General features: G+C 51.3%; 1 protein-coding gene across 3 annotated transcripts in view; it reads right to left on the minus strand.

Annotated features, from left to right (window-relative positions):
- Nucleotides 1-17,761, minus strand: part of PLD1 (phospholipase D1) — a 47,428-nt gene that overhangs the window by 25,685 nt on the left and 3,982 nt on the right. The window contains exons 3-8 of one of the 3 annotated variants that reach the window (XM_090147718.1): nucleotides 15,506-15,719; nucleotides 5,657-5,842; nucleotides 5,429-5,556; nucleotides 5,091-5,236; nucleotides 4,759-4,867; nucleotides 3,369-3,434 (exon numbers count right to left, since the gene is read on the minus strand). In XM_090147718.1, coding sequence (XP_090003844.1) covers nucleotides 3,369-3,434; nucleotides 4,759-4,867; nucleotides 5,091-5,236; nucleotides 5,429-5,556; nucleotides 5,657-5,810 — 603 coding nt within the window. In that variant the 5' untranslated portion in view covers nucleotides 5,811-5,842; nucleotides 15,506-15,719. Of the gene's footprint in view, nucleotides 1-3,368; nucleotides 3,435-4,758; nucleotides 4,868-5,090; nucleotides 5,237-5,428; nucleotides 5,557-5,656; nucleotides 5,843-12,087; nucleotides 13,362-13,784; nucleotides 13,996-15,505; nucleotides 15,720-17,761 lie in introns of those variants that run through there. The other 2 variants (XM_090147716.1, XM_090147717.1) reach the window with 2 other exon arrangements.

The following is a 17,761-nucleotide window of genomic DNA, read 5'->3' on the forward strand; positions in this document are numbered from 1 at the left end:
TATGCCCTCATTCTCTGCTGATTTTAGCCTGTTTCAGACAGGGACTAGGACAAACTATTTCATGGTTTTGCTGCCCATCTTGATATCAGTATTCTCACTGGGAAATCAGCTCTGAGAAAGTACTGGCTGTGAGCTGTGAACCTCTCCATCCATTTCTGCAGTGACATGCAAAACAAGACAAGGAGTGTGTGAGAGCCCAGGGCATGCCATAAGCTCTTACAGGAGGTCCTAAGCAGAATTTTCAGGCTGGTTCCTTGCCTCAAAACCAATTTCCACTCCTTCAGAAAGTGGCTGGCATTCCCACCAGACGGATCAGAAAACTGGCCGTCTCCCTCACATTATTCACAGTGAAAACAATGCTGCACAGAAGTGTCAAAACCCTTTGAAAACATCAGCAGTGAGCAGAGAAATAACAGTCCCTGGAGGATGAGAAGAAAAGCCAGGAGGAGAAATTAAATTCATAGATTCACTGTGGTTGGAGAAGACCCCTCCGAGCACCAAGACCAACCCCAACTCATCCCCCAAGCCAACTGCCCATGTCCCGCAGTGCCACATCTCAGGGCTCCAGAACACCTCCGGGTGACTCCACCACTCTCTGGACAGTTTGTGTGAATGCACCACCACTATTTTGGAGAAGGAACGTGCCCTGATATCCAACCTGAACCTTCTCTGGCACAGCTTGAGGCCATTCCCTCTCATTCTATTGAAATTCCTTGCTCTTCACCCATGCAGTCAGATGTGCTTTGACACAAAGCAACAAGCAAGACTGGGGCTTGCTTTGCAAACTGATCTCATCACTTCCAAGCAGGATTCCTCAGGACAATGGAAAATAACTGATCAGATGGTTTATTGCCACCATTACCACATCAGCTAGCTGTACTGTTGCAGAGCATTACAGCAGAGGTGCTCAGAACACAGCGGAGCGGTGCTGGGAGGCGGGCAGCTGGATTCCTGCGCTGCCTGCGGGGAGCGGTCCTGCTCCGGTTTCCAAGCAGTCCGCAGCAGAGTATTTGAGGTATGAGGTAGGAACTGAGAGAATGCAGACTCAATGACATTGTTGCAGCGATACAAAATAATAAAAACAAAAACCCAGATGCAAGCGATCGGCTGCAGAAAGATAAGCAGTGAAAGGTGGGGAACCGCAGCAAGGCACACGAGCCACGGTCACAGCCACGTCGAGAGTGTCTGATTTATTTATGGCAAACTTTCTATAGCATCTGCATTTCAGAAAGAGTTCAGCAGCTCCACTCCGCTTTTTCCATTTAGATGCTTGTTTTTTTTTTTAATTTAGTGGGCCAAAGAAGCATAAACAGTTAATTAACAGCTGTGACTAGCAATAAAATGAGATCACAGCGCTGTTCAGAATTAAATTGTTCAGCAACAAGATGACAGCTATTTCTTACACAGAAAATTGGCTTACCATAAGCCTAAATTGAAAAAGAAAAAACACACAGACACCAAAAACATCATACATGCTAAAGTCCAATAACCAAAACTATGGAAGGATTATGGGGCATTGGTTCAATCAAAGCTATTTCTGCTTTAGCTCAGGCATCCTCCACAGAATCGCAGGCTGGAAAAGGCCCCTAAGATCATCTAGTCCCACTCTCAGCTATTGCAGTTAACATAAAAAATAACGTAAACACCCAATTTTTATTATTATTATTATTATTTTTTAATATTTATACTGAATGCAATGAAACCCACAGGTCCTGTTTCCCAACCTGTGTGGGCTATCTTTCTCCAGCTTCCAGTTCCCAGAAATAGGTGTGGATTTCCACAACTTTCATTTTAATGGTAATTGTCTTTAAGCACTTCTACTCAGAACTACAAAAAGCCTTTGGGAAGGGATATTAGATATGAAGTTGAATCACAATTCACAGAGCCAAAAGGGGGGAAGGGAAGGGAAGGGAAGGGAAGGGAAGGGAAGGGAAGGGAAGGGAAGGGAAGGGAAGGGAAGGGAAGGGAAGGGAAGGGAAGGGAAGGGAAGGGAAGGGAAGGGAAGGGAAGGGAAGGGAAGGGAAGGGAAGGGAAGGGAAGGGAAGGGAAGGGAAGGGAAGGGAAGGGAAGGGAAGGGAAGGGAAGGGAAGGGAAGGGAAGGGAAGGGAAGGGAAGGGAAGGGAAGGGAACTTTTTGTCTGCAAAACAGCCACCCAACCTGCAGCAAGAATGCTCCCAGAGCATGGCATAAACTTCAGGACACAGCATGGAAAGCAGATGTGAGAATTAATCCAATTGCACAGATTAGAAGGGCAGTGTACAAGAAGCAAGAGCTGCACATCATGCTGGGCACAGCTTGCCTTTGCCACTCCACTTCACCAAGAATTTAGGAATTCCCGAAACCCTCAGCGACTCAATAGCAGGAATTGCAGAGCCAAATGCTCCGAGCTGCAAACAGGAGCAGCATTCTCCAGACTCCGGGCAGAGACTTCTCAACCACAGAGAGCAAAGTGCTCATTTTGTTCTAAGGAGGACAAATTCAGTTCCAAGGAAAATGCCAGAAACCTTCAATTTAGCGTCGAGACAGAGAATGGTGGGGGTTTGTTTTGTTTTCTTTTGTTGAAAGAAAACATTTTGCTCCCTATGCTTTCTCCCGGCGCAGGACCGCTGCCCTTAGCAGCAAAGTGAATGTTTCACTGCAGCCAAATCCAACATGAGCCAACAACAACCGGAGAGGTTCTGTGCATGGTGGCATCTGGCTCTGTGGCTGGGGACAGAGGGACACCCTGCACAGCTTATGGCTGCCCAGGCAGGGACCACCCATCCCCCTATCCCAGTCACATCACACACAGCTTTACATTTGCAGAAATCCTGCAAAGTATTCCGACAAGCAATGCCTGATCTGACAAGAGGGATAAATACTGTAGAATAACTCTCCCCCGCTCTGCATATGCTGCTGATCAAAATTGCCAAGTTAGCCCAACATTGCCTTGAGAATGAAAGATGACTGTTTTCCATCTGCAGACTGCGATCGCTCTGCTGCTCGTCCCCAAAAGAACCCGCACAAAGCCCTGGCCCCGCTCTCTGCCCCAGTGCCAAATGGCTGCCTGAGGTCCCTGCAAAGCTAGAAACTTGCAAATGACTTCCAGAGCAGCACTTCTCCCCAAGTTAGTAAAAAGAAATGAAGAATGAGTTCCTTCAGACGCCCTAAGTTGAGGCAGTATTTCTGCCTTGTTACAACAGTGACCTCCAGCAGTCAGCCTCACACTCTTTCCCTCTGGTTTTCATCATATCCCACCCATGCTACAGTGATCAGCAGAGCCCAAACCACTGCCAAATGGCCATTAAGTGGCATTCTTTCAGCAGGTTCAACACATGAAAAGAAAGAGAATGCCCTGTTGCCATTGAATTACATTAATTCCTACTCACCGTTCCATGGTAATTCCTGTACATGGGCATTTTTAGGATCTTTGTCAGGTAATCTTCCAGCTGTTTCTACAATTCAAACATCGAAATTTGAGAAAGGATGCAGGCATTTTCATGAAAAAAACAATAAGAAATCCAACTGTCTGATAGTGGGAAGCAATCAGGAAATCAGACACTCTTCTGCTCGAATAGACAAATAAATGTGTTGTTCTGTGTTCACTGGGGATTAGGGCTCAGTGGCACAACAGCCTGACTGCAGGTTGGTTCCTGTGCACTGCACCTCCCCCCCAGCTGACCTGTTGCTTGGCACTGCAATTCAAAGGATCTTTTTCTTGCCCGAGTGCAAATTTCAGAGCTGTTTTAAACACAAAACCAGTCCCTGGTGCTTCTGGCCTGTATGTAATGGTTTCATAGGAAAATTCAGCCCCAGACACAACCGAGAGTGCCTATTCAGCACTAAGCCAAGTCAATGGGGTGATGTGGGGAGCATGGTGACCACTCTGCCCTGTCCCTAGGCCACCAGGGAGAACCCATTCTGCCCATCCCAGCAGAGAAATGGAGAGAAAATCTCTTCCCACCCTGGTGGGAACTGGGCAAAGAAGAGCTTACATGTGTGCCTGTGTGCTACAGTGCCAACCAAAAAGAACCAGATGCCATTCAGAATGCTGCGCTTTGCAGTGCTGGTATCCTAGCATGTGACACTCCCAAGTGTGCAGCAGGGACTTTTTACCCCTTGGTAAAAAAGTGTGGGACTGCAACAAGGAAAACAAGAGCCAAAAAAGTTTTTAAAGTAGGATGGGTAGAATTGAGGAAACCTTCTTCTCTCTCTTTTAAAGCTAAAACTTCACGCAGAGCAGTGAGGTGTTTGCAGCAGGGTGGGTTATCAGCACAGCCACAGGACACAGCTCTTCGAATGCTGGAGGCACAGAGCACAGGAGGGAGCAGCCAGCAGGAAGGGGAGAAGGAAGGGGTGAAGGAAGACACCCTTCCAGGCTTGCTTGTGCAAACGGCAAAGCCGCAGTGAAGAGGTAGGAAGACACCCACCTGCTTCATGGAGGGGCCCATCTGTTCACATCTGATGAAGTTACAGGGAACACGTGTGCCTTGGCTAAAATTACCCATTTCAGCATCGAGAGCCTGACTGCCATCTCCTCTTTCAGATGGGGACAGACTGAAATCACTCGGATTTTGATGGCCGCGGGGCTGCCTTCATCGTGCAACCTGACCCTGTAAGCTGCCTCTTCTATCTATAAACAGCAGCAGGTGGGAGCAGGGGGACCATCATCCTAGGCATCGTGGGTTAACTGAACCACAAGGAGTCTCTGCTCTTTTGAACCCAGAGAGCAGCAGCATCCTCCTTGCATGGAGGAGGATTTAGCATGCCAGCACTTACCCTGCGGCTGGAGAAATGCTCCTCCCGCACCGTGCTCTCGGCTGTGTGTGGAAGGCTGGGCATCTGCCGTGGCTCTCCCCTCTTGATGGATTGTCTTCTCACCGTGTGGCTGTTAGGAATCACAAAGCCCAGCGTTGAGCTTAAGTGTGTGCATCAAACCCCAATGCATAACCACACCTCGATGTATAACCACCCTTCTCATGCAAGGCTTTTGCTTTTCCTAGAAAAACTCCCCAGACCCACAAAGAGATGGGTGGGCAGGAGAGCAAAAAAAAAAAAAAAAAAGAAAGAAAAGGTATTTTAGACTCATTTAGGAAGCTGACCACACGCACCTCCTGGTGGGGATGGGGATGCGCACGAAGGCTTTGTAGCGCAGCAGCTCCCGGTGGAACTCTTGGAAGTGCCTGAACTTCCTTTTCACGTGCCACGTGAACTCCCCATGGGTCAGCTCGATGGTGTACACATTGAGGCTTGGGACCTGAGCAGGAGGACAACACAGATCAGCCCTCCTGCAGCCACTCGAAGAGCCCTCGTTGTGTTCTAAGGAGCATTTGGTTTTAAAGCAGACGGGAAACCTTCCCCCTTGAGAGCACCCAGAGTTCACCTCCAAACAGCATTTTAATAAAGCTGTACGGAAACAGAACGGCATTCCTGGCAGGTGGGTTCTGACCTTCTTGGTGGAAGTGAAGCGCTCCACCTCCAGCACACGCACACGCACGGGGCATCCCGTCAGGTAGGTCTGCGTGCCCGGCTCCTTGAATCCACGGGTGTGATAGATGGCAGAGAAGGGGATGCACGCTGCAAGGAGCACACAGCCCGTTAGCACACCTCAGATGGACTGAGTGCAGCACTGCAGAGACTCTGGGCTCTCACACACGCACAGTGACTGATAACTCACCAGCACCTTTGGGATCACTCAGCACCTCTGAGTCGACCTCCTCCCCGTCGACATGCAGCTCGCGGGTGTCCAGGCTCTCGATGATGTTGCTCATGTCTGCAGCGATCCTCTTCAGCGCTGAAGCAGCTGCACGGCCCTCGTGCTTCAGGGACATCTCAGATCAGCGGGCGTCGGAGCCAAGGGTGGCTGGGGAGGAAGGAGCAGGGCTGTCATTGCCACCTCCATCGATATGGGATGACGTTCGTCCCAACCACCCCCATCGCTGCCATCTCCAATATCTCAACACGGCACAGAGTTCACCCCACTACTGCCACCTGCAATGCCTAAATACAGGATTCAGACTTCCTTTATCCCCATGCACCTTACCCCCCCCGCATCCAAAAAGGTCTCCTTGGCCTTTGTTCTGCTGAGCAATAAATGTCACAGCCTGGCAGCACTACTGAAAAAATACAGAGAGGACAGCGTGGCAACACTTCAAAGAAGCCAGTACATTTCTGCTTCTGGAGGGTCTGATGTTGTGTGAAATAATGAGTTCTTTAAAAACATTTGCAACACTTCTGATGCTAAGTTCTGCAAAGAACACTGCAGTTGTTCGTGAGTGAGCTCCATAAAATGAGCTGGGTATGCTGTAATTAGGAAATAATTTAACATTTTAACAGAGAGAACACTCTTTTTTTGTTTTCTCTTGGAACAAGTACATAATTTTATTATGTAAGGCCAATAACACACAAGTCCCAAACTATGGTAAAACCACCACAACAAAAAACGCCTATTTGACTAAAATCAGGAAAAACTGGGTTGTCTCCCAGCAAGTGAGCTCCCATGCTGTAGGACCAGACACAGCACCAGCTCACTGCAGGAATCACGCAAGTAGGCCTGCCTGAATAACACAGACCCATCCAACAGACCTCCTCTGTCCATGGATCCATCCACGGAAGAGATGTTCTTGCTCCACCAAAACCTAAAGCACATTCCCAGAGAAGAGGTTTGCATAAAAACCAACTCGAGCACCCTGCAGGAGCCATGCTGTGATTTACTCTGGTGGGAAGGCAGCACCCAAACACCACACAGCTGGTGCTGGAGGAAGCCCATGCAGATGGGAGTGCATGGAACTGGGCATGCATCCTCCCCTCCCTGCTGTGCCAGGTACAGCCATGCTCCTCTCCTCACATCAGTTGACCCAGGTGGTTAATGGATAAACAATTAACCAGTGTGGCCATGCCTATTTGCTGAGGACCACAGTACAGCTGCATAACTTAAAGATTTATTTCTTTATTATTAGTTGTCGTTTTTTTTTTTTTTAAGCTGAAGTTGTTTCCACAGCTGGCACAGTCAAGCTCTGGGATAGAGCAGAGTCCAGGCACAATTGGACCTGAGTCAGCCCCAGCAGCCAGAAACTGCCCTAGAGATTAGAGACAGATTATGGGCTAGAGAGGAGAAATAAGCCTTGCTATAGCCCAGCCAAAGCCCCAGGAGCCTGAGCAGCAGCTGAGCTAATGGAAGGCACAGAGCGCCCATCGGGGTGCAGCTCTGCAATCTGCTCCATCAGGCTGTGCTCAGCCCTGTGTGCAGACACCTCATGCATGCTCAGGGGTGAGCTGAGCAACCTGCATGGGTTAATGTGCAGCCAGCTGAGTACAAGGCTGGCTGGGAACACATCCCTGGCAACAGCAGAGCAGAAGGGCTGCAGCACTGGGCTAAGGATGGGCAGCAGAGCTTGCTGGTATTGCCAGCCTTGAAGGTGGCAATTATATGAAGGATCCAGTGGTAGTGCAAATCACAGAAAGGTGGGGAGTAGGACAAAATTAATTAGAAATGAAGCCAGCCCAGATTTGTGCTTTTGCAACCATCATGGCGGAACTGCAACAATCTCAGACACTGATGAGCACCATGCAGAACTAGGAAACTGGGACAGCCCCCAGTCGGGAAGGAGAAAGCACTTCCAATAAAAACAGGCATTTCCTGCTGATGCTCTCTCAGCTCCCATCCCAGCCGTGAGGAACACAAATCCCTGAACACTGCCCTGACCTCGGTTCTCACAACATCACCCCCCCTCCCAGCCCCGCACAATGACCTTGGGGCAGGGCTGTGTGCAATGGCCTCTGTCCCACAGCCAGTTCTGCCCCTGCACACCTCCCTGTGCAATGCTGCACAGCTCAGCTCGGACTGGGGCAGGGCAGTAAAGTGGGGATAGAAGATGCAGGCACCGGGAGCCCGGGCTGTGTGCCAAGGAAATCCTACGCACGATGCCCTCAGCAGCTGCTGGCCCTGCCTAGAGATGAAAGGTTCTTCATGTAAATATTGCCCAATTTCTCATATTTTAAACTTAAATTCAGCTTCACACCACACCTCCATGGAGCTCCCTGCAGGAGATGTTTGCATGCTGGCAGCCCTGGATCCACACCCAGCACAGAGCAGTGCTGCCATCCCAATTCCCCAGTAGGTGCAGGAGCCCTGCAGAGCACCTGGGAACGTCTGTGCTCCAAAACACGTCCCCATACGGAGCAAAACAGGCACACACTGGTTTTGTTTGCCTGCATGCTCTCCCACATCACTGATCAAGAAATAAGGCATGGCTGCCATCCTGGATATATAAACCACAGCTGGAGAAGGACTGAAACACAAATCCAAGTCAACAGAAAACAGTATATTCAGGCATGGTCCCAGCTGACACTACTTACCTTTGGCCCAGTCCCAAGAAAAGCAGAATATTTCAAAACACTGTTTCCAAAACAATTATTCTCTGACAGCGAATCTCCTAACGTTTATCTGCTGATAAATGCATTATCTACCTCTAAAAGCAGGAGCTAATTAGCACTTCCCGCACTAATGACTGCAGCACAGCCTCTCGCCTCACCGCTATCGATCTCTGCAGCCCTTCTCCACGAGGACTGCTGCCAAGCCAGGAGCACACCGCAGGGACGTTCAGTGCTGGGAACCCCAGCAGCAGGGGATGGCAGTTTCCATCAGTAACATGGATATCTGCTCAGATCCCTGCTCAGCACTCTGTCCTATGGCTGGGAGCCCGGCCTTTCCCAAGGACTCCTTTTATTTGCTTCTCTAAGCAGTGACACGAAGGGAAAACACCACCGTGGTGTTTGCAGGGGAGCATCACTGCTGAGCTCACACTGATGCACACACTCAGGGCCAGCCCTGAGCCACGGCAGTTTCCCAACCCCTGGGATGCTCTCACTGTTGGGGCTGTGTTTCAGCCTTTGCTGGCAATGACAGGAATGCACATCCCGTGCCCCACCTCGGGCAGCACCACCTCCACCAGGAAGCTGACCATTAGGTGCTCATCAGTGACTAAGGCTGGCTGCCACCTGCCTGTTGGCCCATGGTTTGAGTCCCTGGGGCAGGGATGAGAGGTGCAGCACTTGGGAGCATTGGCAGACACACAGCTCTTGGCACTTGCTGTACAAGCTGTATAGAAATCCTACATCTGGAAAGCTTGCCAGGAAGACAGCATGACACAAAGGATCACAGAGTGACAATGAGCAGAGATGACCAGGACCACCATGTCAGAATGGTGTGCATTTCTGCACCCTTATATATAGCCAAACACGTCATACAAATGCAGGACATATTTCCACTATCTAAACGTATACATCCCATACATCTCCTGAGGCTATTCTGGGTCTGACAGACCGCAGGGAATCTGGGGGGCCTCATCTGCAGGAGGGTTTGGGTCCCAATAGAGGAATGCAAACACTCTGAGCTGCACGTAGCAGACACCCAGAGCCGGGCACAGCAAAGGCAGCTGCTCTGGGCTCAGTGTAATGGCATTTCTGTGGCTGAACGCAAAGGGATCGATCTCCAGTAGTTCTGCTCGTCCTCCGGTTCCCAGAGAGCAGCAAACAGCTTTGCTCTGCTCACAGCACTGTTGGAAATCACACACGGAAGTATCCAAAGGTGCTTTGTTGGGCCATTGCCCGCAGGAAACTGTGCTGCAGGACAGTTTGGTTCTATGTGGGGGTCACATCAGCAGCCTGCTCAACTTTTGGGTCAGCACCTGAGGAACTAAGCTCAGAAAGAGGCAAACTCAGCAGAAAACTGCCACGTAGGAAGAAGGAACTTGCAGGAAGGGAATAGCAGAAAGCCTCTTCTGTGTTGCTTGCTTAAATACAACTGAATACCTGCAAATTTATGCAGCACAGCTCATTTACACACAGCAACAATACTAACAGCTTCCTTAGAACAAAACAGACGCCTTGGATTTCTTTTTCTCCCTTCCTTTTCTCCATCACGATGGTGCAGGCAGTGGGAGATACTGCTGAGCCCCAGCAGAGCTCATTCCCCCCCTGCCCCACCCCCAGCACAGCACACGGGATGCCCGCAGACCCCCATCATCTTATGGCCCTTCCTAGAAGCCATCAGAGCCCCAAGGTTATGACCTGCAAGCTGAGCCCTCTAAGCTCAGTGCAAGATGGAAACCTGCCCACCATCAGCCCCAGGTTAATCACATTCCTCCCCATATTTTCCATTCTAGCCTCCCGGAGCAGTGATGCTCTCCAAGAGTTTTTTGCAGACAGTTATATTCTTTCTGCACACTAAAAAAGAAAGAAAGAAAGAAAGAAAGAAAGAAAGAAAGAAAGAAAGAAAGAAAGAAAGAAAGAAAGAAAGAAAGAAAGAAAGAAAGAAAGAAAGAAAGAAAGAAAGAAAGAAAGAAAGAAAGAAAGAAAGAAAAGAAAGAAAGAAAAGAAAGAAAGAAAAGAAAGGCTGCTTGGCAGAAACAAAAACATTCGGTGTTTTGGGGGAAAAAAAGCACCCTGCCAGGGCTCAGACAGCACTCCTATCTCTGGTGCTTTCTGCCAGCAAACAAAACGGCTCATTTGCCACAACTGCTGCCAAAATGTCTTGGGATCGGTCACACCACAGACTCTTGAAGGTACCGTGACTCACTGCTACTCCACACAGGGAGGGCTCACAGCTGGGTGGGACCCCTGCAAAAAATATCAGTTTGCTGGGAACCTCTGTCATGGAAAAAACACACTTTAGAGCATCTCATCGGGGCTACAGGAATAGACATTTAGATAAAAGTGGAATGGGAGACCAAAATATTTCCCCTTGAAAGGCCACAGAATGCACTGCCTGCTCTCTGAGTCGCTCCCATCTTCCTTTGACAGCAATGGACACGTCTGTATGCTTCACACAGAGCGGCCAACCACGCCGTGTAACTGTGCCTCACTCAAATAAAAGAGACGATGCAGAGCCAACGTTCACAACAGGGGCTGTGCTGGGGGGGAAAAGTGAAAGAAGCATTCCAGTTTAAAAAGGTGATCCTTTTTGGGAGATGTGTTGGTGAAGCGGCTCCGCGCCGTGTCCCTCCTGCGTGTCCGTGACCCGTGTGCCCCAAGGCACGGGGAGCACAGAAAAGCAAGTTCCTGCCCAACGAGATAAGCAGAAACAACAACTGGATGTGAATCATCCACTTGCACAGACTTGGACAGAGCATGTCACGGTGCTGATCTGTGGGATATTGTCTGTCTCATAGTGCCCTCTGTGTCCTCGTGTCGTGCCGGAGCGCTCCATCCCCGCTGGGGACACTGCTAGCCCTGCACTTCCTCTACTGCTAAACTCCTGCCCCAGCACTGCATTGCCTCCTTACTGCACCTTTTCTCCTTACACAGCCAGCTCCTTTGGTCTCTGGATCATTTCTTCATAGGATCACTAAGATTGGAAAAGACCTCTAAGTTCCTCAAGCCCAACCCCACGCCCACTGACTATATCTCTCAGAGCCACCAGGGACGGTGACTCCACCACTTCCCCAGGCATAGCCATCTTATCTTGGCATTACAAACCTGTATTTTGAGTCCTCACTCTCGCTGTGGGAGCATCGGGCACCAACCCCACCTGTAAATCCACGAGTCTGCCTTCTTCTTGCTCCCCCAGGCATGAGAGCAGGGAAGGGACACGTGTCCGCTACCCCCAGGCACCAGCTGCCTCCCACTGCTCTGGGCTCCCCGTGCCATGTGGGTGGGAGAGCAGCACGGTGCTTGTTTGGGAGAGAAACACCAGGAACAGAGCTATCCTCCTCCTCCTCGTCCTCCTCCCCTCAGCTCTTTTTTCCCCCAACTCCCTCTGCTCTTTAGGCTACCCGATGAAATACGTGTTAAAATAATCACATACAGATACATATGAGAAAACCTGACCACAGACTGAAACAACAAAAGAAGGGCGGGCAGGGTTTGGGGGAGGGAAAAAGGATGGAAATGTGACTTCCATCAGACAGCCCCAAGAGCACAGGACACAACACAAGCCATCCCATGCACAGCTGGAACAAGACGTGAGGCCGTGTTCTGCTCCCAGTGCTCCTGCATCAGGCACTCCATTGAACCAATACCCACAGAAACTCAAACCGAGGGCTTGAGTGAGGGTTTCCCTCATGGAGGACAAACCCAGAAGCCTGTAGAAACCCCCATGACTGTTACCTGCTTTATGATGCCATTCTCCGGGAATAAAATGGTGGCAGCGCCAGCGGCGTGTTCTCCTGATACTTCCTTCCATGGAGATTTGCTAACTTGCTTTAAACCCACATCCAGGGAGAGAATACGTGTACCAAGCCAAGTTCAGCTCGTAACTAAGCCAGGCACAGCCACACTTCCTTCATGTACGAAGATGTTTCCCGAATCACTGCCGCAGAACAGCCCTGCTGTAAAACGTGGGATCCTTCTGCTGCTGCAGCCACACCTGTGGTCTAAAGAGCACTTCACCAATTACTGGGGATAACAATGTCAAGCTGACACAAGCCCTTACAATCACTATTAAGAAAAGAAGTGCAACTTTCTCGTTGAGGCATGTGATTTCAGGATGCTTCCTGAAAGAGTGAAGTCACCAGTGAGGCTCACGGGCCTCCTGCTTTCGTTTTCTTTCTTTCTTTTTTTCTTTCTAACTCTAATTGTATCTTCAGCAGCTGAAGGAAACTGCAGTTCTGATCCCAAGAAACTTCTGGGTCTGCTCATGGGACACTGCCTCCCCCAGTCATAGCAACAGCTTCTGAGCACAGAAACCTCCAAAATCACTCAATTGGGTCCTATATAGCAGTACCACAGCCTGAATGTCCATTTCCAGCAATCCTCAAAAAGGAAGATGTCATGTATCCAGACAAAATCAAGTGTGCAGACAGGTGTTTCAGCGAGAAACCCAAGCAGAAAAGTTAAACCTTGACAGACAGCAGAGCTGAAAGACAAGGAAGGGCAGCCTGGCAGTTTCCAAACCTGGGCCAGGGCCGAGGCTGCCACAAGCATCCCAAGTGCAGGAGCAGAGGTGCAGTCCTGACACCTGTGAGCCATCAGCATGAGCTCATGCTGCCAAGTGCCACGGACAAATTTTTGAGCAATTAAAGACTCTTGAAACGGCGTTCCCACCCTTCAAGTAGCAAAAGGAAGCAGCTAGGAAACATAACGCCATACCAAAACAGTGCTTGTTGCAGCGCTGCGGTGCCATCCCTCTTCCGAGGAACGTGACATTAACACGGCTGTACCCGCTGTCGGGGATAGGACCGTAGGGAAACGCGGTCTGCCCAAAACATCCACCCAACGCTCGAGGCACCGCACGTTCACCTCAAGGCAGGACGCGACCACTAACGCAAGGCACGCAGCCCCGGGCACGCTGCGGGATCGCTGCTGAAGTAACCAACCGCCCAGGGCAGCTCTCAGGCTTTCGGGGCTCCGGATCTCCAGCAGCAACCTCTCAAAGCAAGGAAGCATCGCGCCAAATAAAGACAAAGCGCAAGCAGTGGAGAAGGCTCCCGGGGTGCCGAGCGGGGCCGTTGCGGGGAAGCCGTCGGGTCTCGGCCATCGGGCGCATCGGGGCAGCACACGGGGTGCCGGGTGTCCGCGGGGCACCGCCTCGACCGCCCGACCCCCGCCCGGCGCGGAGCTACGGAGCGCGCAGCAGCAGCAGCAGCAGCAGCGAGGCTTCCCTAGCGCGCACCGCGGTGCGGACGGCACCTCCCGGGAGTGAAGTTTGCTCCCCGCACAGCGCGGGGAGAGCCCGCAAATAAACGCCCCAAGCGCAACCCCCAAGCCTTCCCCTCCCTGCACCGGCAGGAAAAGGAAGGCAGGGCGAGCCGCCCGCCGCTCCGCACCGCACCGCACCGCACCGCACCGCACCGCACCGCACCCACCTCCTGCCCCCGGGGCAGCGGCCGCTCCATGACGCCGTGAGCGCTCGTCCCGTCCCGGGCTGTGCTGTCCCGTCCCGGAGCGGCAGGGCCGGGCCGCACCTCGCCCCGCTGCACCCCAACGCCGGCCCCAACCTCGGACCGGCCGCTGCCAGCCTACGAGCGGGGCGGGCTGCGGGAAACCCCTCCCCGACAGCAGCGGGCGTGGGACAGCGCAGGGAGGGAAGGAGGGGCGGGGGGAGGAGGAGGAGGTTGTGGCTCATCGCGGGGCAGGGCGCTCCGCGGTCGAGGGAAAAATAATAAGTGATGAGCGCTCGTTTAGCAGGGGGAGAAAGTTTGCTTTTTTGAAGCAGAGATTTGTTGCATTCTGAAGGTAAGACCGAGCCCAGCTCCGCCGGGAGGACGCGCCTTCCCCTCTTGTGCCCTCTCGGTTGCTGCAGTAGGAATAAGCCGGCTGGCCGCCCAGCAGGTACCTCTGGCTAGGGGAGCAAACGAGAAAGCCAGAGCAAATTAACAGTGAGTTAAATACACAGGTAACGGTGTTTTAGGGTGAGACAACTTAATAATTATGGTCACATACTGTCTGTATCTGAGCAGTATGCAAATGCTGCATTTTTCATGCTGCTCCCCATACACACTCTCAAAGCGCTTTTGAATAGGCAGAGAAGCAGATTCAGGGGGAAGGGACAGATAGAAAAGCACTGAAATGACAAATAGAAAAGCAAAACCCTCTACACGCTGAGCTGCTCTGGCAGTCGCGTTGGGGAGCTGCGAGCATTCCCAAACCTCTCTGCAGTGCCACAGCCTCCCTCGCTGCAGCCACACAGGGCCATCGTGGTGACTTGTCCCAGGGAATTCAGCATTCCCACTTTAGTCCCTATGCTAAGGTTTCAATATGGATGTTAAGACAGTTTTCCTCCTTAAAGGATTTATTACATTTTTTAAAAAGACCCATTATCAGCTCAGCCTGTTTGAAGTGGGTTTCCCCTGTCTTGGTTGACTGGTGGCTGACTGAGAACAGCTGGGTGATGCCCTTCACGCCTAAAATCAGACTGGCCAATCTGAGCTGAGTTCCCAGCAGCATTGCAACAGCATTGCTTCTGTTGGTGCTGAACTCCAAGACTGCTCCACTCAGCATCATGGGGAACTGTGAATGTAGATGGCATCAGGCGAGGGGATAGCATGGGCATCTGTAGCACTCAGCATCAGGAAAGCATTGGAGACGAGCAGAGGGAACTCTGATGCAAAGAACAGGAGAAATGGAAACGATGGAAAGTCACCCTGTGGTACTTACATCCCCATCTTGTTCTAAAGCACAGGCAAAGCCTGAACACACTACCTCACACTGCTCATGGCAACATGGGGTGGGAAGTGTTGGAGGGCAGATGAGGGAGCACTCCTCAGGGCACTGCCTGGAGGGGATGCCCCATCTCTGCCACCTCCTCAGGCTCCCTTGCTGACCCCACAGCTGCCTGGACCATGCCCGCTCCCACCCCTGGTGGGACAGCACACAGCATGCCCACATCTGGCTAGCTGAGTTCTGGGGGATCTTAATGAATTCATGAACAGTAACTTAGTTAATGCATATTTACCTTAGGCTTACTTACAAACCTCTTCATGAGCACTATGGAATCTATGTACCACGTTTCCCCCCATCCCGAGCACCATTCCCATCGCCTTCCCTGACCCAGAGGCAATGCACAAAGCAGATGAGTTGCACATACCTTGTCAAATACCTCCAGCACTGAAGAAACACAGTGCTGCTGGGTGACTGCAGGGCAGGCGGAGCTGGGGGTTCCTTTGTTCTCTGCTCTTACTGACTTTTGGCCTCCAGAACCGTCTGTGCAGCTCTCCAAGGGCACTTCCCACTGTCATAAGGATGCTTATCCAAGGTGAGTACACGGCGTGGTGTCACACAGGGAGTCATGTAGCTGGACTCTGGAAAACCAGGGTTAGAATGCTAGGGACAATGTCATGGTTATTTTTAATATTACTATATTTTTTTAGCTGCTATTTTGTCACGTTTTTCCTTCTCTTTAAGAAAAGAAGGAAACAACGAAGAAGGAGTCGGGATGCATAACGCACACAGAGACATCTGCAGAAGAGCTTTTTGGGCACTGTTGGCAGCCTGTGCTGCTGCATAGCAAACACAGCCCTCCAGCTGAAGGAAAAGAAATGGAGATTTTATTGATTCGTTTCTTTTACACAAAGCCCTGTGCTCTGGTCTCACCCATGGGCACTGTGGTGGCCAAGCACAGAAGAGAGGGGAGGAGCAGAGGCCAGCAGAGCACCCAGAGCCGTGCCAACAGCTGCTTGCTCTCAGCGACAGGCAAGCAGCACGTGGTGGGAGAAAGCTGCCATCAGCTCCTGCAGGCCTCACAGACAGCGTTCTTGCAGCGGGGAGAGCAGTTCTCCTCCGCTCTGTTTCCCTCCTCCCATATCCTCCCAGGGAAGCGGCTGCCACCCCCTGGGAGGAAGAGGCAGGAGAGGAAGTCAGGCACCGTGCTGCCGTGCCATGCTGCCTCCTGGGAGCTGTAGTCATGTCTCATCATGGCCAAGTCCTGCACTGTGGCTCTCCCCGAGGCACTGCAGCTCCCACAGCCCCATCCCGGCCAGGGGACAGCGGACCCCCGGGTTGGGTTGCTGTCAGATGACTCCATGGCTGCCCAGGCGCTGAGAACGATCGTGCTTGGCCAGGATATTTCAGTTTGCTTTCACACCTTCCCTTCTCACAGAATTCCCATGGAAACAAAAACAAAGCTCTCGCTGTTTGGGTATATTTTTTTTCCTCTCAAGGGAGAAGAATGAATGAAAACGGAAAAAACTCTCCAACTTGCTCTGGGGCTGTGCAGGGCCGTGCGGGTACCGGGATGCCCTCATGTGGCCGCAGGGCCAGGCCTGGAGCTGCTGTGCTGTGCAGCGCTGCTCTGAGCTCCGAGCAATGCCAGGCGCATCAGTGAGCCAACAGCATCCGGGGGAAGGAGAATGCAAACCGGCTCATATGGTGCTAAGTGGAGATGTGCGCTGGCTTGCTATTTAAAGCTGAGCAGTAGCAGGAATGGCAGGTTTGAGCGAGCTCAGCCAGTTCATTCAAAAACAATTTTCACAGTCCTCTCCAGCCCAGGATCTCAGGCTGCCCCTCCACTCCCTGTGAGGCCAAACCATCCTTCTTCCCCTACCAGCACCCCCAAACTGTCCCCTGCCCAAAGGCAAGCAAGATGCAGCCCGAGGCCATGGTTTGGGGATGCCTTGGTTTTCCCTTGTCTACATCAATAGCATTGTTTCTAATGTATTCTGAGATGTAGTTCATTAAATGGGTGAATTACATGTTTTATCGTTCATCCATAGCAGGTTGTCAAGGAGGTACGTTATTATTGGCAGCTAGAAAGGAACTAACAAATATTCTTAGAGTATATAATGAGCACTTGAGTAAGAGTTAAGTAACGAGTGTTTCTTCAGCGACAAATCTACGCAAGATATGCTCCACCTGTTTTGTTAACAGACAAAGGCTTATATAAGCTGGGCGTTACATAAAACCCTAAAATAGGGAGCCAGAGAACTCCCCCACTTTGGATGAAGGCACGACCACAGAACACGTGTACCTGTGCTGACATTAACCCGGCTTTGCTGGTGCCATCACTTGGGCCCATAAGCGCTGGGCCGGCCCACGTTTCTCCAGAACCTGCCATCAAAATAACGCTCTCCATCATCTCAGTGCTGGCCCAAGAACGTATATCTGTGCCTGTGTTCTCTTGTGTGCCATACACACCCATCCGATCCCAGGGCACCATCCAGACACATCCCTTGCTTCGGTAAAATCAGCCTTTCTCCCCACACACCTTGCATCCTGCCTTAAAAAGCACGATTCCAAAACTCAGACAATACAGTCAGCCCACACCGCTGGTTACTTCCAGACATCAGAAAAGAGGATTTGCATTTCTGCTCACAGCCCAGGCACAGATCCCCCTCCTGGCACAGAC

The sequence above is a fragment of the Phasianus colchicus genome, chromosome 10 (assembly GCF_987193195.1).
Source record: "Phasianus colchicus chromosome 10, bPhaCol1.hap1.1, whole genome shotgun sequence".
Taxonomy (NCBI): domain Eukaryota; kingdom Metazoa; phylum Chordata; class Aves; order Galliformes; family Phasianidae; genus Phasianus; species Phasianus colchicus.